Genomic DNA, 22023 nt, shown 5'->3' on the forward strand with positions numbered 1-22023 from the left:
AGCCGCCCGCCGCCTCTACCCTACTTTCCCCTGTGGTGTGGCCACACAGCCCTTTGTAAATAGAAGGGAGCAAACTCTTGAACCAGCAGAATGCGAGCCGGCGGCAGGCCAGCAGCCATGTGACGGCTTCCACATAGCGTTGACGCAGTCCCAGAGCTTTTTGGATTGAAGTGCGGGTAGAGTTTGTTGCTGCCACCTATAAAAAACGGCGTCTGCCCGGCAGAGACATTTAAACGGGGAAAGCAAAACCTTTTCCCTGCTTCTGGCTGATACCTAGCCTTCAAGAGTTTACGTGAATGATTGCGCGTCTAATAAAGCCAATAGTTGCCAGTGTATGTTGATACATTTTCCTTTTCTCTCCTGCTAAATCAAACTCAGCATTGGACCAACCACACTTTTTATCTTTGCTAAGTATTTTCATAGCTTAGCTAAGTCCAGTGGATAAAAATAAAGGGAGAGTTGGTCGCAGTTTGGAGGAGGTTTTAAATTGTCTGTCCGAAGTTCAGATGGAACAGCGCTTTAAAAGAAAAAAGCGCAAAGGATGAGGGGAGAGAGAATGAAGCACCGAGGAAAACAAAAGGTTTGTGATAGACCAGGGGAAGATCTTAAAGGTCTTTTCCAGCCTAGAGGATTCTATGATTCTAAGACACCTAACTGAAGCAAAGCCAAATTTATGCATTAATGCTGGGAATAAACAAAGTTAGCATTTTGCTGACCAGTGCAAGGTTAAATTAGTGTTTGATAAAGTACAGGGGACAGGTTGAGAAAACTTCAGCTTTAGGCAACTTGTGGGAAAATTGAGAAGAGTGATTTTTTTTTTTTTTTAAAATTTAAACTGCATCTGCAGATGTAACTAAAATGAAATAAAAAAAGACCCAAATTGAGAACATGCCCTGTAAGCCCTGTTGGCAGAATGCCCTTGTTGCAGGCAGCCTTCAGTGGGGACTTGAGGCTTCCTGTCCTCCTCCGCAGGGCAGCAGAGGAGGTTTTCCAACTATGTTAAGTATAGGGATTTTATTGTCCGTAAGGGTAGTGCTTCCAACAACAGCTGCTGGCTCTTTAAAAAACATTTTTTTTATGGTTTTAGAACTTGTTATACACGTATTTATAGTCAGAACATGATTGTAATGTTGAAATACTGTTTTCTAAGGTATTTAATATTTCCAGTGTCAGTACTGGATATCAAGAATAAATTTTACTCGACACGTCTGCGCTCAGGTCACTAGCAGCACCCTACTATCTCAAAATTGATAGAATAGAAAGCGTCTGCTTCTAGTATTCTTGATATTGTCTACTTGCATTTTGCTCATTGCTCAGTTAACTGAGGCAACATTCTTATTTCACAGTTTCTTTAAGGTGGGTAGGCAATTTGAAATCAATTATCTTCTTTTTTTAATTAAGGTGCTTTCAGGTATCAGACTTCTTCAACCTGCCACCTTTTCAAGTAACTTCCCTTTTCAAAATTTTTGCTCAGAAAAGTCACGAGTTATAAGGAACCCTGACTAAATGTATACAAAGTACAGTCAGGTGTACACATCAAACAATACAGATTCTCCCCCTGTCCCTCCCCAATTTCTGTCTGTTACAATAGTTTCAGGCGTAATTTGTAGAATTAGTAAGTAATGTTATTTCAGGCAGCGTATTGACAGTGACCCTTTCAGTTACTTGCTTATTCTGAACGTCATACTGATGAGTGCGGTGATGAAGTTTTCAGCAATAGAAGGATACTTAAATAGAAAATAAACATATTAATGAAACCACAAAAAAGTCCAGGGAAAAAAAATTGCGTTGTTTGGGTTTTCTGAGAAGGCCATGTCAAAATTCTGTGATACTTAAATCACTGGCCCATGGAACTGAACAGAAGGCAAACGTTGCCTCTAAGAAATCTGGCTCAATTTTGGATTGGTGTTTGTGTGCAATTCAGTTGAATTGGAGTTGCGTTGTTTTTTACAGATCGGAGGAATCAAATGTACCCCGGGGATAATTGCAGTATTGAAATTATTGAACCCAGTGCTACAGCTAGGAAGTAAAAGATGCAGATTAACTTGGCTCCCAGAGCAGAACCCAGAACTCACAGTTCTCTAGGTTTGCTTCTACAGCCCAGCAGGAGAGCTTTCCAAGAGACAGCCCGGAGAGCAACACGTGCCCTGAGCAGGAGGCAGCTTCTGGGCAGCCTGAGCAGAGGTGCGTGCCTTCGGTCCTGGCTCCTCTTGGGACTGCAGGGCTGCATGTTGAGGATGGGCGTTTGCTCTCCTTATTTCAAAGTGTTATGCGGGAATCGTTCATCTAAAACGTCACGAGGGACAGTATTGCGTGCTGTCACCAGGTGCTGAGAGCAGCCCTCCACTCCCCTGCTGGGTGGGACAGGACGACTTCCACCTGCCCACACCAGCTTTCAAGACTGTGGGCTTCCCTTGGGAAGCATCGGTCGCGTTCTGTGTTGTATCCAGGGTGTGTTTCACCCTGAAATGCAGGCAGATACCCAGAGACAGGGAGCAGGACCTCAGACACTTGACTGTCCAGTGAGTGTCTGACTACTAGATTGGTTAATCATTGTCCCTCGCTGAGGATGAATATATATACAGTAGTCTTGGTTGGCTCTGGGTAAACCGTGCTCTGATTATGTAGCAGAATACCATTGCTGTTCTGTGATAAAGTCCCGTCACAGGAAGGCATGTATAAGAGGAGGTGCTACTTTTGGCTGTGAAACAGCAGTTCAATGTACAGATCTTGTAGAATTTAGCCAATATTACCTCCTTAGAATTCTGTCAGCTTTTTTGGTATTCCCATCGTTTATTTAACTTTCCCAGGTTACCCGTGCTTTCAGAGGAGTGTTGTATCCTTCACTGCATGCTGAAAGCAAGGAAATTGAGCAGCTTATTCCATGTATGCTATTAAACACGTGTTTAATGTTACTGGCAAACATGCGTATCTTAGCTTTTGACCAAAATGTAAAGAACAATTCACCTCTTCAGAAGCAAAGGACAGTCAAGTAGAATACTTTCCATTGAAGCCTCTGAGTTTTATGTATGAAGCAATGTACCACCATGAGGCTTTCAAAGGAATAAACATCTTGTAGTACACAATGTCTAAACCCATATATTTTAACAACATTCTTACAATCAATAATGAAGAATTAGAGGCATTCCTTCCAACCTACATGGAGATGCTAAAACATTTAGTGGGATGGTGTGCATTCAAGAAGCAGCATCTACACATTTACTGGATGTTAACGAACTGAACAGTACAGTGTTAAGCAAGCATTTAAGTTACAAGTAGCAGACTTCTGTAAAACTGGTAACAGGCATTTGTATTATATTAGAGGATATTAGTTAAGATAATGATTCATTTACATTTGTAGTTATAATTAACAAGTGTTATGAAATCAGAATTGCTTTCCATACATGTGTGCACTTTTATACTTTTCTACATGGTTTTCACACTAATTTTTTTTCAGTTATTAGAATTTACTACATTAGATATGCGAGTTTGAAGATTAAAGAGTTATTTTCTTAGGTGTGAACAGCAGAACAACAGTATTTTTTTGTGGTGGACTTTGTTTTTTTAAGTAAGAACTTGAAAGCGATTGATCAGGCTTTCTTTAAGAATGATTGCAAAGGCAGGGAACTGCCTCCATCTTACATTATCAGCAAGATCTTTTCTCTTTGCATTGTGCTTTTACAAGGGTCACAATCATAATACAGGTGGGGAAAGCGTCCTCCAAGGCTAACACATGAGTAATTGTCAGGTGGTAAACAGGAGGAGGAGAATGCACATCATGGGATGTTTTAACTTAGGCTTATGATTCAATTCTGTTTTATATATCAGTAACTAGGTACACTTTTAGGCTACTTTCAAGTAGCATTATGCATTATACTAGATGGTATGAAGCTGAAATATGTTTCGAGTATGATTTGCAATTTGCTCCCCTCACTCATAAAATACTTTGTTCCAAAGTGCTTTAAATCCTTAAGGCTTCGTTATGTATTTCAGGTAGGCACGTTTTTGATAAATGGTTCACGTTTTTTGTTCTACTTGCAAAAGCAGCATCAGGGTGGTAGTTAGCACTAAATGCAGAGAAACATTCCAAAACCTCGTTTTTAAGATAGTCTTCCATGCTTTGGAACTCGCTGTTGCACTATGCATTGAGCTTCCCTGTTAGCCACGGGTAATACCATTTTGATGTTGAATGTTGTTACCAAAATGGTACAACGATAGAAATAAGGGTCATAACCTGGTAAGTCTTTTGAATAGAAGCATATGTCTGAGTGATACCGATGGAAGTAAGGAGTGTTAAGTCCCTTCATGGGGCTGTCTCATTCCTCTCATCTAATCTGATGAAAAGAAGGGAGAGTGGGGTCTGTTGGAAGGGTATTCGGCTGATAGCAACAGCCAAGGTGTGCTGGGACACCCCCTTCTTTCCCTGCCCCCTCGTGCTCTGGCCCACTGCTCTTCTTCCCATTTGTCCTCCAGGGTGCCATAACCTGGAGATCAGATCACTCTTCTAGGATTTGGGGACCTGAATTCTTGTCTCTGCTCTAAAATCAAGAGCAGAAAAGTAAAAAAAAGGAAGAAAAACAGGTTTTCTGGCTCCCAAATACCTCTTTAAGCATTGTACCATTGGTAAGTGAAATACCCTATGCTTATTTATGACTGTCCTCTATGAGAGTCCCAAAGTACTGTGTTCTGAAAGTGGCTGCTGAATCTTGGCCAGTGGGCCAGATGCAGAGGAGTTCCTAGTGCAGCAGTCCCAGCAGGGCTCACAAGGCTTTATGTGCATGATCACCAAGAAACTTGGTATCTAGAATCTGTAACCACCTACAAGTTTAGCTGGTAGCTGAGTGGGGTTTCTGGATCTTGCTGCAAATCACAAGACCACAAATCAAACACACTTAGATTGGTGTCTAGGGTTAGGCGGTATGCATATTCAGTTTATTAGAAGTAGCTTAACTTGAAAATGCTGTATATCACATCAGTTCTCTGCAAATAGGCTCATTGTACATTAGTTTAAAAAGAATAGTATCCTCGTTTACGTGATTGCAAATCTAGGTATTCCTATTCACTTCTCTTAGAAGAACAAAGCTTTAGTCACCTTAAGAAAACCGTCCTTTTGGGTTCGTCTTTTTTAACTGTTTCAAAAGTGTCAGGATGTGTGGGTGAGTCTGGAGGGCTGAGCCCAAAGGAATGTTTCTGTCTTCCCAGGTGAGCGCTGGCATCGCACAGGCTCCGTTGCGTGACACCTAGCACCGGCTCAGCACAGGTATCGGTACAGTACCAGCACTAGTAGCTATCAAGGCAGTTTAGATGGGAAGGTGAGTACATGCTGATACGTCAACAAGGTATTTATTTTTGAGACATTGATTCCATAGAAGTTATGAATTACATACTCTTTTCAAGAAGACTGTTCTCAGTAGATGAAATGCAGGCAGTAAAATCTAATCATTTATTGTTTGTGTTGTGTGGGTGGGGTCCGTTTACCTCTTCTTCTTTGATTTTGAATTTGTCCAAGTGCTACACATCTTACTGTTTATCCTACATTAGATAAGTTTAGCTAATGACTGTACTAGCTAATGACTGTTAATCAAACGCGGAGTCTCTTTTGAAGAAAAAGTGAGAGTGCTAGCTATTTGTTTCATTTTTAGTGTTCAGAGGATCCATAATCAGGATTATAAGAGTTATTCATTCTGAGTTTTACCCAAGGTTTAGCATAAGCATAAAGAAACAATGTGTTCATTTACCTATTTTAGGCCTAGTTTGTTAGGCGTTTCTGAACTGTTCTCACATTCGTTGGAATTTAACTTTTATACACAAGATAGAAACCAAAGAACCCAGAGAAAATGCTTCTAAAATAACTTGGTTCAAAAATTATAGTACTTATAAGCAAACTCCTAAAACTTGAAATTTAGGGTTTGTGTTTGTATTTTGTAAAGCGTTATTTTTTTGGTCAGTCCAAGAAGTTTCAGCTACAATGCAGACATATGGGTGCTTAGGCTACCGCTCCCATCAGCTTCATTAGGATCAAGATCTGGCTGTTGACATAGCTACTGTTTTGGAATCCTCCTTCCAGATCCTCTTTTCACCAGAAAATACGGTGTTCTGCAGCATCCATCTGCATCCCAGCAAGATAAAGCTGCCAAGGCTGGTTGCCTTGCCGGTCACGGCTGCAGACCCAGGCTCCCAGCTTCAGCACAGGGTGTTCGCTCCTTCCTAGAACCAGCTAACTGCTGTCCTGTAGATAGCATTGAGTCAGTATTAGGCTAAGGATGATAAATATATTTATCTTCTGTTTTGAAAAAAGGCATACAAGGTAAGAATGAAATGTTCATATACTCAACATGTCAAGGAACAACTGTCAAGTGTTTGCTTTACTGGGTGGATTTCTTACTCGATTGCTTTTTGCCCTATTTTGTCCCAAGTTCTTTTAGGTCTTTTTTAGTCCAGCTTTGTTTATTCTCACAATCTGGGCCAGAACGCTACTTCAAAACAGGTTTTGACACTGCTGCCTCTTCTTCAGAGGCAGTAGTTATTATTCATAAGTACTGATTCACTGCAAACAGCATTTTAAAGAATCTGAAATGCTTTATCTTTAGTGGACTTAAACAATCAACAAAATTATTCTTAACCTTACATAGATAAGTATGCACGGACATCCTCACACATGCGCATGGGCTTTCCCCCTTCCCATAGGCCCTAATTTCCTATGGAAGTGATGATACAATTGCTCTGTTGATATCTCTTTGTCCACTCACTACTCACTTGCGAGTCCATTGGTACCCAAATTTGAAGCAAGGTAGTGGTATAAATAGATGATAAGTGAAGTTTAATGAAATGGTGGAACCAACCCAGTGGCTTGCTGGCGTGAGAGAGATTTTAATTCTTCCTTTCCGTCCCAAACCTCGTGCATACTCCTGAGCTGGGCCTGATTACTTGCCTTACCCTTTCCCTCTCTGAATTAGAAGAGAAGTAACCCAGCAAAGAAAGAAGTGAATTGTTTTCTGTCAGTTTATTAAGCTGGAAGAGCTCACTGAAGGTTAAGGTGGGCATCCATGCTTGACCAAGGGAGCAGGTGGGACTGTGAGGCAGGAAATCAGAGGGGCAGTTGAATACTGTCTCTTGACAGAAGCTGTTGTATGTACTTCATTTTCTCATAATACCTAAATTCTTACAAATCTGACAAGACAGAAAAACAGATAAGGAGAGAGATGTTATTAGGGCTCCCAAAAAGGAAAAGGTTGGAGCCCATGTTTTGTTTGGCACTGGAGAGTTCAAATATGAAACCCAGTCTTTCTAGGTCTCATTGGTTCCGATGCTGGTTTTGACTATTTGGTTTTAGTTGTATTCTGGCAGTTTCAAATTAAGAAAAACTCAAGTAATAACGCTTTGTTTCAAATTTGTGAAACAATGTTTTGACCTCATGTTTGACCTGAGTTTGGGGTAGCTTTGGTTTTCCTGATACTGCCTACTTTAGAAAGTTAACTGTTAACTAGGGTATGCGCTTTGCTTTAGTTTTCACTTTTTTCCAGTTTGGAAGAGTGGCTATTCAGATCCTCATTTATCTTCTCCTTCCAGTTTGCTTGTATTCTCTCAGAAGAATTTTTTCCCCTCCAAAACAGATTCTCTGTCTCTTTCTGTCCCCATCTCTCTTTCACATTTCCTTATAATTCCCACTCCTGGGCTGTACATACACTTCTGATTGACTGGTTTTATTCACTTGCTCCAGCCAGAGAGAAGCTTGTCTCAGTTTCAGACCTTGGCTAAAGGATAGGCAGGAACAGTTGAAAGGAAACTATTTGAAAGAAGACTGTAACTGTGGAAAATGCAAAGTAGTAATATTCTGGGGCCAAGTAAACATAATGCTGTGGGTAGATGAACATGAGCAGCGTGTGACAGTTTACCAGTCACCGCCTTACCAGTTGACAGTGTCAGTTTGCAGCTGTCTGCCCTGTAATGGTCTGTGAGATCTGATTAGGTTGTTTGCTTTGTAGATCTCCAAAAGATTTAGAATATCTTTTAGGAACGTGTCCACAGATTGAAGTTTACCCCCAGGTAACTTGCAAAATAAGTTTTCAAGGAAACAGAAATACAGCTGAGTCTTTCATGTGAGAAGTAATGCTAAAATCATGCTACAATAATACCTATATTTGTTTTTCTTTACAAAAAACATCCTTACATTATTTAGAGGCTGACAGAAAAAAAAGGAGTTACTGTAGGTCTGAAGATTGCTCTGCTTGAATTGATGTAATCCATATCAAAAGACCAAATATTTTTAAATTAAAACTTACTCTAGCATGTATATTACAGTTTATGATGAGTTTTCCTTCTGTGATGACTTTGGGTCAGCCACAATGACAATATGAAAACATTTGACTGTAATAAGAAGCAGTGAGTTGGTACAGGATGGAGAATTTAATACAGTTAACTTCCATTTGTATACTGCCAAGATACTTTATAGAGAAGGTTAAAATGACTTTTACTTTTCTCCATATCAGAAAAAGACATATCATTTTAAATACTTTCCTAGCTGTCCTATGTTTTCTGCAGTACAGTTTGCATGTTGACAGGTCTATAGATGGCTATGAAATTTACTGGAAATAGATAGTTACTACAAATGGGCAGACTGGACATTATCTGTGGGCTGTTAATGCCCAATGGCTCTAGATGAAAAGTAATTATAAAAACAGATGTAGATATTTCCTGTTTCCAGAAGATGCTGATATTTATTTTTGTATTTTTGTTTTGTTCTTTAGTGAGATAGAAGATGAATTCAGCTGAAATCACTGATGATGATGAAGGTAAAATATTATACTTTGTGTAATTTATGATCAGGCAAAAATACTTGCAGAATTAAAGCCTTTGTCACCTGATAAAGAATGCACTTGGATCAAGACAAATTACATTAATGTTTTTTAAAAAGCTTTCTAAATTACACCATTATCTTTGTTACTCATTATATTTTCTGCTCTACATCCTTCCTCCCCCTCAAAAAAAAATCTTCCTACTGTAACTTTATATTTGTTTATACTTTAGACTCTTCTTTGGGTAAGAAACTGTCATTTACTGGATGACTGAATGGTTCCTAGCAAAATAAACACTTAACTTTGGGGTGGCTTCAGCATACACGTATCGTACAAGTCACGAAAAATAATGATGTTCTTCAAAACACATTTTCATAACAAGAAACAAATCACTGAAGATTACACTAAGGGTGTCATGGTTTTCTGGAGAGAGTGCTTTATCTTTCTAAACCTTCTCTTTTTCCAGTAAAAATTCCTAAAAAAAATGTTGTGAAAGTAGAAACAGAAGACGAAGCTGAAGCTCTAGACTGCTCAGTAACATCCAGATCTGCTGAGAAACACTCACTGGATGGCGCAGTTACTTGCCTACAGGATTCCAACAAACGGAAACAGACCTCACTTGGTTGTGATGGTTCAGGGAGCCAGCAAGATGTCTTAGCCAGTGTGAAGAAAAGACGCCTTACACAAGAGGTGACTTCTCTATACATGACCGTGTGATTTTTGTATGTTTGTATTTCGTAAGCTAAATTCGTTGCTGCTATAAGCAAAATGCAAGTCATTTAACTAGATTTGCATTAGTAACAAATTTGAGGCAAATATGGGAAATCTTAGCCCAGTTTGCACACATTACTTGTCTGGGTATTTCTTTAAATCATGTGGGAGCAATCATATCTATTAAATAGAATTACAGGTTAATTAATTTATGTGAAGTATATTTTTGTTGTTTGGCAGAGAACGTAGGAGCAGGTAGTGATTTGGATTAACTGAGCATGACTCTGATTACAGTCCCTCTAGTGTCACACAGTCCTTCAGCTGGATTCTCAGTGGTAGAATCAGGACTGTAATTCTTCCTTCTGTGATACAGATTTCAATGTCAGTGAGACAAGTATAAATTTGTGTATTATTTGAAAGATAAAAATGCAGGGATGCAGAAGGCTTCAGCATATCAAGAGCAGAATGTGTTACAACTTATGGTGCAGCGTCACACTTGTGACAATCCAGATGTTTGTCCAGCTGGTGAAGGAGATGCCCAGTCTCTTCCATTATCCTGTTTTAATGATTCACCTCTCCAGCAATTGGAGATTTTCATTAAACTTTGCTGAAATTGAGCAAGTTTCTTTTTGTCCTTGTTCTTTTCAGTAGGGAGAGCACTGATCATCCGTGCTTAGAAAAGTCTTCTGCACATGGGAAAATTGGTGTGATATTGTCCACCCTCAGCCCTTCCTTTCCAAGACTAAAATTCTGTTTTTTCAGCTCTTCTTCAGGAGTCACCTTATACTTTTGTTGTTCTCTTTGAGATTCTTGAAAGGGTAGAAGGGTGGTGTCCAGTGCTGGATAGTCACATCTCTTCTAACACCCTATAGAGCAGTATAATGGCCTCTTGTTTTTCACACTCAGCACTTCATTAAAATAACCTAGATTCAAATTCATCCTCTTTTGAATAACTTCAGGCCCTGGGTTATATTTAGTTTATGACCTACTCTAATGCACATATCCTTTTCTGCTGTTCTGCTACCTAGCCAGTTATTCCGTGTTGTATTTGTGCGTTTCATTTCTCCTTTCTAGCCATAGCTCTTCATATTTCTTTTTCTTGACTGTCATCTCTCTGACTTCTCAGGGCTGTTTTTTTTCCTGAATGCCTGTGGTAGGTAGGTTTTGATCTCACTACATGGTTTCTTTTCCTTTCTCTTTTTCTTTTTGCAATTGTTTTACTTAGATTCAGATTCTTAAAAGACCTTCATAATGGTCTCTGAACTGTGCTTGCTTTGGATTTTACTGTTTGCTTTTAATAAATTTTTTAATTTAATTTGAAATTAATTACAACTTTGGACTTATAATATCAGAAAGAGACCCTGTAACAATGATGAAAATTCATTCATGACTGACCCCAGTGAATCAGCATGTTTAGCTAAATAACCAACCAAAAACTGTCCTCAATCCTAACAACACTTTTAAAGTTAATTATTTTTCTAGTACCAATATTTTGGTTTAATTGATGATTTCATTAACTATTTCTGTTTAAACAGAGGACAAAATATTAATTATTTTTGAGAATGTTGTGCTTGTAGTATATCTTTACTACAGATCACATAGGCATCTATGTATGATATAAGCATATATATATTTTATACATATGTACATATACATATATGTATATTTTATACATATATACATTTTTATAATTGTACTGTTGGGCTGATGATTTTATTACTAAATGACTTTCTATCAAAAGACATTTTGCTTTTTTTTAATTCTGATTGTCACTTCATAACCAGAAATTAATTTCCCTTATTTTCTTTTAAAAAAGTGTAGAAGATTGTAAGTTTAAAAAAACTTATGTGCAAGGCATTTCCAAGCTCTCATGTGTGGGATGGAATCTTTTTATATGTTTCTTGCTCATATATTTCTTCTTTGTTACTCGTATGCTAGAACATTATGCTCTGTATTCTTACAGATATTTATTAAGCATAATAAAGGTCATAAATTAGCTGGACTTTAGCACTGAACAGAGCAATAACTAAACAACTTTTAAAACTTGGCTTAGGACTCTGAGAGCTAATGTGAGAGACTATTTCACAATTACTTACATTGGTTGATGTTTACCAAAATACTGCATTTTGCAAATGTTCAAAGAAGGTATATAATACAAAAACTTGCTGTGCAAACATAGTATAAAAAGCAGTACTATCTTATGTACATTGAACATAGGATATAGAACATGTACATAGAATAGTCTCATAGAACAATACCTCTGCTTATTTTTTGATGGTACATTAAAACTGATGATCTTAAATGGGTGTAGTAGTATCTGAAATTCATTGATGTTTAAAGATCAAGTGTTACAGAAAACTAATTAAAAAATATTAAATACTAGTTCAATTGCAGAAGTTACAAAAAGCCATGTGTTTATGTTGTGGATAGTGCTCTTCCCAGATGGAAACTGCATAAAGACAAGATAATTAAAAGCAAAAGGAAAGAAAACAAGAATGCTTCTGAAATAGAAAATCCTTAAACATAGGCCCAAACGTGTTGTCATCTGTTAGTCGAACACTGACCGTGTGTGTCTGAAACGCAGATAACCAAATCCATCCTGCAACCAGATCCAAACCCTGTGAGCTGCCTTAGTGAAAGGGCAGAAGTTCTGCTGCCATCGCAGCAGGCATCTGCTGTAGTTCTTGGGGTGAACGCTTCTCCTCCTCCAGAGCACCGCATCCAAAACTGAGAATGCAAACTTTCACTGTCAAAGCACAATAAGATCCTTAAGACAATGAATTTGTGCTGTGTAATACACACTCTAATATTGCTTTGCCTTGGCTCTGTGGGTGAGGTGTGCATTAATAGGAGTTACCCCCGTATTTCCCAGTTTTATTATATAATTAATTAGGGAAAAGGTACAACAGGAGTTCTGATGAGAAGTGGCAGACAGCTGGTGGCCTGTGGCACGCTATTTAGTAGAGAAGGAATCAAATGAATCATAATCTGTATGTGAAGGGAATATTCAGAATATTGTCTGTAAACAGGATTGTTAACAGAAGAGCTAGCTACTTAGGTAGCAGGTCTCACTCTGTGTGTAAGAAATATATTCTCCAGAATTGCAGTTTTCTTTTGTTCTTTTGACCTAAAATGGTAAAAGAAATTTGTAATTCAGTCTGGGAGTCTGACTGGGGAGCAGAACTACGTTTTATCATCTGGGGAGATTTTAATGACCTGCTTTCAGGTGCTATCTATTTGGGAGGGCTCTATTACCATCCGGAAAGACCTCTGTTTCTCCGCTGACGAGTATAGGTAGGGTGTGATGACTTCAGTCCCAGCATAGGAGCCTGCAGTGAGGTAGGAGCAATGTGGATCCTGGTCTGCTCACAGTTCAGTCTACTGTGTTCTGGTGTTTTACAAGTCATGAAGAGCTAACTTAGTTAGGGTATATCATACCACTTCCTGGGGTAAAAGTCACCCTTTAATAGCTGCTGGTGCTCCAGGACTCGTTCCTCGCTGACCTCGTAGCAAATGAGCTTTAATATGAGTGGGACTGGAGGAACAGTCTTCTAAATGGGACCTGGAAGTCAGGTGTCCTGGGCACCACCACGGCTAGGGATTCTTCACACTGTGTAATATATTGCCTTTGCGTTATGCTTTCGTTTTATCATCTGTCCATCCACACATCTTTGGATATGAAAACACAAGGTTTCATACGTAGGCTTGTATGATGTGAATGAGAGCAGAACTTGGAAACACAACTTCAATTTAATTGAGTCTGCTGGTTTCTAAACTTGGAGTGGAAACCAGCTTGTTCTTTCTGAGCCTCTTTTGAGTATACATTGCGTTAGAAATTAAAAAGTAATTAGATTCAATTTGTCACTGCAGTAAGCAGATGCCAAGTGTGAGTACACATAGGGACCAGATTAATTTAATGAGTGTTACAGTTCTGTTTTTTCAGAAAGGAACCTTAATTCAAGTTCCTCACTGTAGGACATAGTGAGGTCTTCACTAGAATTTCAAATTGCTTGTGGCTCTCAGCTCAGACCTCAAGTCTGTGTTCCATTTGTTCTAATAACTGAGTGCAAATTCTGTGTTTTTAATCTAATTAATGTTCTGTGGAACAAGCCAAGCAAAATGTTTCAGTACAGTCTCCTCTAAAATCTGTGAGTGTTTTCTCATGTTTGAATTCTGTATGTTGGATTTTGATTCTGTTGTATCTACTTAACTTCCTAAGAATTATTTGCAATATCCATGTGTTTGCAAAAAAACTCCAACCCACCCAAGCCCTGCATATTTGCTGTGAGTTGATGAAAACACTTGCTTCCAATTTCAAGCAATGAGGAAGAGTTGAAATTATTGAAAGCATTCATTCCTTCAGAGCTCATTACTGTTTTTTATATAAATAATTTAGAAAATTAGAAACCCATGAGTCTAAACTGCCCTGTCTTTCAGAAATAAAGAAATCTTAGGCTTCTCTTTTAAAAAAGACAATACCAAGGTACTTTTCACTTTGTTTTTAAGTCTTTGTTATTTAAATAGAATACTTTTTAAAAATTACAGTCATTCTTAGAACTTGTTTAGGAGTTATACACCATTATACAGATTAAAAAAACCTATATAAACCTTTCACATCAGAAAGAAGAGAATAAGCATAATTTTAGTATCTTATAGCCTTTGTGGTATTTTCAAAAGCTAACCTAAAGAGACTGCTGGAACGTTAAATGCGGTTGTTGGAGGCAGTGGCAAGGTCACAGGACTAGGAGTCAGAAAATCTCGATTCTATTCTTGGCTCTGTTGCTGACTTGTTGCCACCCAAATTCTCTACAGCCCAAGATCCTCATATGCAAGGTGAAGCATAATGATACTTAATTTGGGAGAGTATTTAGAGCTCTGTGGGTAGAGAGTACTAAGGATTATTATTGCATTTCTATTCCATGGAGAAAGCCATAAGCCAAAACAAAAAAACGCACCAAAACCCTAAATAATACTTCACTGTATTTTTATTTTTCCTAGTGAATTTATTAATTTTGATGTATTTAACACAACTAAGTCCTCTGGAGAAAATAGACTTTGCATATTTATGTAACAATGCCTGCTTAAGGAGCACATATTTATAGCTAATATTTTTAAGGCAGTCTTACTAATACAGTATTTATTCATTCAAAGGGCCCCCTTTCAAACATGAAGAACAGAGATACTGGCTCACCCACTCAGGTAAATGCAGAGCAGCCAAACAAGAACAAGAATCCCAACGTAACGTGGCTCTGTGAAGAAGATTCCTTCAGTGACATAACCACTCCATCTTATAAAAAACCTCTCTATGGCATCTCACACAAAATCACGGAGAAGAAGAACCCACCAGGAGCAGAGCAGTTTGCTTCTTATGAGTTGTTTGAAAAAATTAACCCCAGCAGTCCTTCGCATCTTCGGACTTTGAACGACCAACGCAAAAGGGACTCGGCTGCAGCCATTGCCGTAACAGCGGCCACTGCGGATTCTGACCCAAACATATATTCTTTGATACAAAAAATGTTTTACACGCTTAACACCCTCAATACCAATATGACTCAGCTTCACAGTAAAGTTGACCTGTTGTCTTTGGAGGTTAGCAGAATTAAAAAGCAAGTCAGTCCAGCAGAATCCGTTGCAGACTTCAAGCCTCCCCCAGAGTACCAGCTGACTTCTGCGGAGCTCAAACAAATCATGGATCAAAGCACGTCAGGCGGAGACCTGGCTTGCCGGTTGCTAGTGCAGCTCTTCCCAGAGCTCTTCAGCGACGATGAGTTCAGCAGAAGCTGCAGTGCATGCGGCTTTCTCAACAAAAGAAAACTTGAATCTCTTCATCTGCAGCTTATCCGGAACTATGTGGAAGTCTGTTATCCTTCTGTGAAGAATACAGCTGTGTGGCAGGTGGAGTGTTTGCCTCAAGTCAATGATTTTTTCAATAGATTCTGGGCTCAAAGGGAAATGGAAAACAGTCAGCAGAATGGTCAATCGTCCAGTTTTTATGAGACTGAGCAGGTCGAATCCTCTCATTTTATGGAGGACAAAGAGCAGGAGGAAGCTTTGTCCTTGGACAGGGGTAATGCCATTGCCTCGGATTACATGCTGGATGCTCAGGATCTCAATGAATTTTTAGACGAAGCTTCTTCTCCAGGGGAATTTTCTGTTTTTTTGTTACACAGATTGTTTCCAGAACTCTTCGATCACAGAAAATTAGCTGAAAGGTACAGTTGCTTTGGAGACTCTGGAAAACAACTGCTGGATCCTCATCGGCTTCAAATAATCCGTAGGTACACTGAAATTTACTTTCCAGATGTGCAAGAAGAAGAAGCCTGGTTGCAGCAATGTGTTCAGCGATTAAATGATGAGCTTGAAAATACATATATGGATGGAAGTGAATGTGATCAGATGAGAGATGACTGTTACGATTCTTCTGGTTTACCAGATGATGTATCGATCATAAAAGTGGAAGACAGTTTTGAATATGAAAAACCTGGCAGACGCTCAAAAAAAATTTGGCTTGTACCCATAGACTTTGACAAACTTGACTTTCCCCCTCCCGATTTCGATGTCCCTGTCCCAGATTACCTGTTGAACAAAGAACAGATTAAAAGCATATATGAAAGCAGTCTTTCCATAGGCAACTTCGCCTCTCGATTGCTTGTTCTCTTATTTCCTGAATTGTTTACTCATGAAAACTTACGGAAGCAATACAACTGTAGCGGATCTTTAGGCAAGAAACAGCTTGACCCCACTAGAATTAAATTAATTCGACATTATGTGCAGATACTGTACCCCAGAGCAAAGAATGACAGAGTGTGGACGTTGGAGTTCGTTGGGAAGCTTGACGAGAGGTGTCGACGAAGAGACACGGAGCAAAGGCGCACGTACCAACAGCAACGGAAAATCCACGTGCCGGGGCCCGACAGGAGGGAATTTCTCAGCTATGCAATAAACCCCGAGAGGTTTCGAGAAGAATTTGAAGGGCCACCGCTGCCACCGGAAAGAAGCAGCAAGGATTTTTGCAAGATACCACTCGATGAACTCGTTGTTCCTAATCCAGACTTCCCTGTGCCTTCTCTGTATTTGCTGTCTGATAAGGAGGTAAGAGAGATAGTGCAGCAGAGCCTGTCGGTCGGCAACTTTGCTGCCAGGCTTCTCGTAAGCCTCTTTCCCGAACTCTTTACTCCGGAGAATCTCAGACTGCAATACAACCATTCAGGTGCTTGTAACAAAAAACAGCTCGATCCTATCAGACTGAGACTGATCCGTCATTACGTGGAGGCAGTTTACCCTGTGGAGAAAATGGAAGAAGTATGGCATTATGAATGTATACCGAGCATTGATGAAAGATGCCGGCGTCCTAACAGAAAAAAGTGTGATATACTGAAAAAAGCAAAGAAAGCAAAAAAATGACAGGCTCTTTAAATTCCTAAGACTTTGACCACTAAATTATTGTCAGGATTGTGCTTTGGTTTAGACTGAGGGGCCTGTCGGGAGCTGAGGGTGCTCAGCATCCAGGACAGTCAGGCACTAAGGTTGTTGCGTTTTAATGTGTGTGTTGCATCCATGTGGGCACCGCAGCAGTGGGAAGTGGCTTACTACATTTGTACATGGGTAAAGACCATCAGTCATCGGTGACAGAGCTATCAGTGACTCGCTAAGAGCATGATTTTCACTGGTGCAAATACATGTATTGAAACTGTATTATTCCACTCCCCATTTCTGCATCTTCCTTTTTTATCTCTTTCTAATAACAAGGAATTCTTTTTTTTTTTTAAATCATTGTGCTCTTCAGGGGCAGTTTTTCATTATACCCTTGTAAACAGTCTTGTTAGTTAATTCGGAGTTTGAAATTTCAACTTAATTTAAATTTGAAAGTGCCATGTTCATTGGAAATCATTGGAATATTAGACTTTGCTTCTACAGTAATTGCAGCTCCACATGTGTTTTGTTCTTGATGATACTGAGATACTGAAAATAATAATACTGTGTCAAAGAATGGGTCAGAATGGTGTCGTTTGCATTTTTGACTGTTACCCAGGTTTTATTTCTAAAACCAAGAATTAACTGTTGAAGAATTGAGATGTGAGCATAGACACAATGTGAATGTTTTGTTTTGTTTTGTTTTTTATATTGACACCACAAGCTTGATCCTGCCCCTGTGAGTTGTTTTTTTGTTTTGTCCAGTGTCACTGCTGGTCTGACTAAGGATGGCTCGTCTGAATAAAGCCAGCAGAACAGACCCAAGCCTATACCCGTGGAACGTCTTGCCATCGCCTGCTTGCCACTCTATTTGTAAAATAACAAAGACAACAGCAACAAAAAAAAGACCCCAAACAAGTACTTAAAAGAATTTTAGACCTTACTCTCAATCAAAATCATGATTCCAAAGGTTTCCGTATTCATATTGAATTGCAGATATAAAAAGTATGTGCAAAGATTGGTTTTGTGATGGAATTCAGTGTTTCAGGGTCCCCACGTGTGAGCTGTGGTAATGTAACTTATTCTTTGCGTGAATGCAGCACCATCTGGATATTTCGGGCGTAGGGATATTGAATCCTCTCATTTTGCCAAATTGATTTAGTGTAATTAGTAGCTATTTGGAGGCATAACTGTGTATGTATAACTTAGGTTCATATGGTCAAGTGGGCATCATTAATATGTTCAAGTCTAACAAAGACCACCCAGAACCCAATGTGAATTTGCTGTATGACTTGTCACTGGAGAGTGCTGCTTTAAAACTAGCTTTCCTCTTTTTTTTTTTTTCTTTCTTTCTTTCTTTCTTTTAATACCGATAGAAATGGTGAGAGTGAGTCAGATGTGGATTTTTAAGACAGTAAAGACAGTGATCACTTACTGACCATCGCTGGAACACCTTGGAGCAATTGTTGATGTGCTCTGTGGTCCTTTTTTGTTGTTTACTTAAATGGGTCATAGTATCAAATTTTAAGTCACTTCCAGTGTAACTTTCTATTTTAGCATTTGTAAGAAAGTACAAGATACTTGATATTTTTACTTCAGATTTTTAGAATTTATTGTTCTTAGAGTCATATTGGTCCCTTTCTTTTAAAAGCAAAACAAAATGGTTTTTCCTAATGGCAAGAACTAGTTAAAGTATTATGTTAAATGGGAGTAAATCATAATAGATCGTAGCATTTGCTCATTTTCCCCATATGCTAGCAGCATTCTCAAAGAATGTATGAAGAAAGTAATGAATGTACTAAATAATACACTGATACTGTTTATATCCATTTAAATGTTTCCTGTTGGTTTAAATAATAGCAGACCATGCACAAAATGGCTATCAGAGCAAATACGGCTATAATAAAATGAAAACATTTTACCAAAGATAAAGAACTGATACCACAATGTCTGCATCTTATCTTCATTTTAGTCATAAATTTAGCCAATTGAATGTATCAGAAACCAAGATTTTCTCTTGTAATTGTATGCTACCTAGCACCTCTGTGAAATTTTTTACATGCACTTTTATGGGAGATATAAAGTGACAGAGATTATTAACAGCTGCTTAATTTGTTGTTGCAAATGGCTGGCCAGAAGGTAAGAAATATAATTGTATTTTCTTATCTTAATGTCATACTCGTTTCACCACTTAGTCATGTCAAAGCTCCCAGAAGAAATCAGTATATATTAAACTTTTCTACAATTGACAGATGTTACTAGCTAGCATGCAAATTTGAGACATACTGGCTTTTACTGTAGATGTTGACATTAAGTCACAAAATCAGTCCATTCATATCATTTACTAAGTAGTGAAAAAGCAATTTTCACCTTTTAAAATTACATTTTTTAAAGTGGATAGAAAGATTTTCATTGTGTTTTTTCTCTTAACTTCTGTCTAATTGCTGTGTACATTCCTTTTATCTCATTCTTCACAACCCTTTCACGATTCGTTTGATTGTATGTTTTACAACTGCTATCAAGAAAATACAGACATATGAATAGTGACATAGTTCACTAACGAAAGCTCTTGCAGTGCACCTGAAGTACAGCCACTTCATCCAGTTGGTCAGTCTTGTAAATAAATTAAAGGTATATTATTTTCATACAAGAGGAATGTTGTCTGGTGATTGCTTGAGTACGAGCAGGAATTTTTTTGCTATAAAGTCTGTTACTAAGATCTGAGATAACCTTAGCCAGTCAGGCAATACATAAAAGAAAATACCCTGGTTTGCTGCAGCCGTTTAAAAAGATCTTTCTGTCTTTCAGACTTTTTTTTTTTTGTTTAAAAGAATAAACTTGTAGTTTTGCAAGTGCAGCTGTGATAGGAAGATTGCTAGGTATCGAAGTACTTGGAACATACATAGCCATGCACACGCTGTCTTCCAACAGATGAACATTCCTGTCTGTCTGCCGGGTCAGTCAGCCCTGTTAAGGTGAAAGTCAAGTGTCTCCATCTCCTTCTTCCAGTTCAAATACCTCAGCTTTGGAGAAGCACTGAATAGCCCACTTCTAACAACTTTCTAAAAGAGACAGTGTAATAGATCGTGGCTCTATGGTTTTGTGTCTTACCCATTTTCTGCAAATTAAAAACTTACTTAGAAGCTCTGTAAGAGATGGAAAACAGCACGTCAAAAGGGAGATCAAGTATGCATCAGTTTATTGCCCATTAACTGTATTCAGCTGACAGAATTGGTAACAAGTTTGCAAATGAGAAAAATCTTTACTTGAAGTCAACTGCCTTGTTAGGCTAATGCATTCCAGCCACCAAAGTGTTTCATGTTCTAGGAAATGTTTGTGACTGGGTTTTCTTATCTTCAAAATGCATATAATTTATTTCTAGGTACATTTTAAAAAACCAGTCATTTGTCTCTTTTCAATTATTGTTTGATACTTATGTTATAGCAGTGAGAGACAGAGCATTGTGTGCTCAACACTCTGCAAAGGCACACCAGGTCTAGTTTCATGCTGGAAGGGGCTAATATGAATTCTACAGCCCCAAGAAACACAGAAAATTATATGCAGGTTTTATTCATAATTTATTTGTATTCAGTTTTTGTTTCACTGATTAAAGGAATGTGAAACAGCTGGAAAATTCAATGTCTTAAGCTTGCCTGAAGATGGGGCACAAACTGACAAGTGTTCTTACTTACAATGCACATTTTCGTTGATTGCACTTAAAATCTGTGGGAGAACAAGTGTGGTAGGTTCATGCCTATGATTTTCCTGAGTAAATCAAACAAACGCCGTCACTGTCATTGCCAAAATCTCTTCACTTCCTTGGTTGGAACTTTCTGATTTTTTTCTGTTGTTACCGCAACTCAGTTGGCACCAGCATGGTTACGGGTTTGTTCTCAGGAACACGCTGAAAAAATATTTTTACATGTGCTTGAAGTTGTTTAAAAAGAATAGCTGACGTGATGGATTAGTTCCCTCTCTTAATTCTCTCTTACAGTGGTCTTTGCTAAGAAAGACAGAAAAAGAAAGAAGTCCCCGTTTGTTTGTCTCTATTCTTTCCTACCTACTTTTTTGTCCTAGTAAATACTAAGATGATAGGTAAAAGTCCTAATAGTAACAGCGCTTTCAAAATCCTCGTTTTACCCCCTCTATTATAAAAGTAGTTCATCTAAACTTCTCACTGGTAGCGGTAGTTTTAATTTCTTACAGACACTTCTTACAGAATACATAATCCTCATCATGGTCTCTGACACGGCTCATATAAACCCTGCTTTGAGAGGTCACCTCTCCTGCAGCCTGGCGCTGGCTGAAGGAGCTGCCCTGCCTTGGCCAGTCCCACTGCTGGAAACAGATGGCTCTTAACAAAATCAAAACTTGATCGTATTCACAACATTTTCCTTATACCTCATCTGATTGGCTGGAGATTAGCCCCTGTGCTGTGTTATTTTTATCCAGTGTCTTTTAATTTTGGTAATTTTCTAGATGCCATCTCGTTGTGGTTTAACCCCAGACGGCAACTCAGCCCCACGCAGCCGCTCGCTCACTTCCCCCAGTGGGATGGGGGAGAGAAGCGGAAGAGTACAAGTCAGAAAAGTCGTGGGTTGAGATAAAGACAGGTTAATAGGGAAAGCAAAAGCTGCTCACACAAAAGCAAAGCAAAGCAAGGAATTCATTCCCTGCTTCCCATGGGCAGGCAGGTGCTCAGCCATCTCCAGGCAAGCAGGGCTCCGTCACGCCTAATGGTGACTTGGGAAGACAAATGTCATCGCTCCGAATGTCCCCCCCTTCCTTCTTCTTCCCCCAGCTTTATACGCTGAGCATGACGTCATACGGTGTGGGATACCCCTTTGGGCAGTCGGGGTCAGCTGTCCTGGCTGTGCTCCCTCCCAGCTTCTTGTGCGCCCCCAGCCTCCTCGCTTGTGGGGTGGGGTGAGAAGCAGAAAAGACCTTGACTCTCTGTAAGCCCTGCTCAGCAATAACTAAAACATCCCTGTGTTATCAGCACTGCTTTCAGCACAAATCCAAACCATAGCCCCATACCAGCTACTGTGAAGAAAATTAACCCTATCCCAGCTGAAACCAGCACACATCTTTTCTCGTTAGTGGC

General features: G+C 39.0%; 1 protein-coding gene across 1 annotated transcript; it reads left to right on the forward strand.

Moving 5' to 3' along the window:
• Positions 1-2104: 2104 nt before the first annotated feature.
• Positions 2105-16910, forward strand: BEND3 (BEN domain containing 3). Its single transcript, XM_009649285.2, has 5 exons — positions 2105-2184; positions 5203-5312; positions 8748-8792; positions 9262-9485; positions 14658-16910. The coding sequence occupies exons 3-5, from the start codon at positions 8759-8761 to the stop codon at positions 16908-16910; spliced, it is 2511 nt and encodes an 836-aa protein (XP_009647580.1). The 5' UTR covers positions 2105-2184; positions 5203-5312; positions 8748-8758.
• The last annotated feature ends 5113 nt before the right edge of the window (positions 16911-22023 follow it).

This window comes from Egretta garzetta, unplaced genomic scaffold, assembly GCF_000687185.1.
Source record: "Egretta garzetta isolate BGI_Z169 unplaced genomic scaffold, ASM68718v1 scaffold10, whole genome shotgun sequence".
NCBI classification, from domain to species: Eukaryota; Metazoa; Chordata; class Aves; order Pelecaniformes; family Ardeidae; genus Egretta; species Egretta garzetta.

Bases quoted from the DNA above. Each gene is read 5' to 3' on its own strand.
- BEND3 (XM_009649285.2), top strand. From the start codon at position 8,759: ATGAATTCAGCTGAAATCACTGATGATGATGAAG. The intron at 8,793-9,261 runs GTAAAATATTAT...CTCTTTTTCCAG, and splicing joins AATCACTGATGATGATGAAG to TAAAAATTCCTAAAAAAAAT. The intron at 9,486-14,657 runs GTGACTTCTCTA...ATTCATTCAAAG, and splicing joins AAAGACGCCTTACACAAGAG to GGCCCCCTTTCAAACATGAA.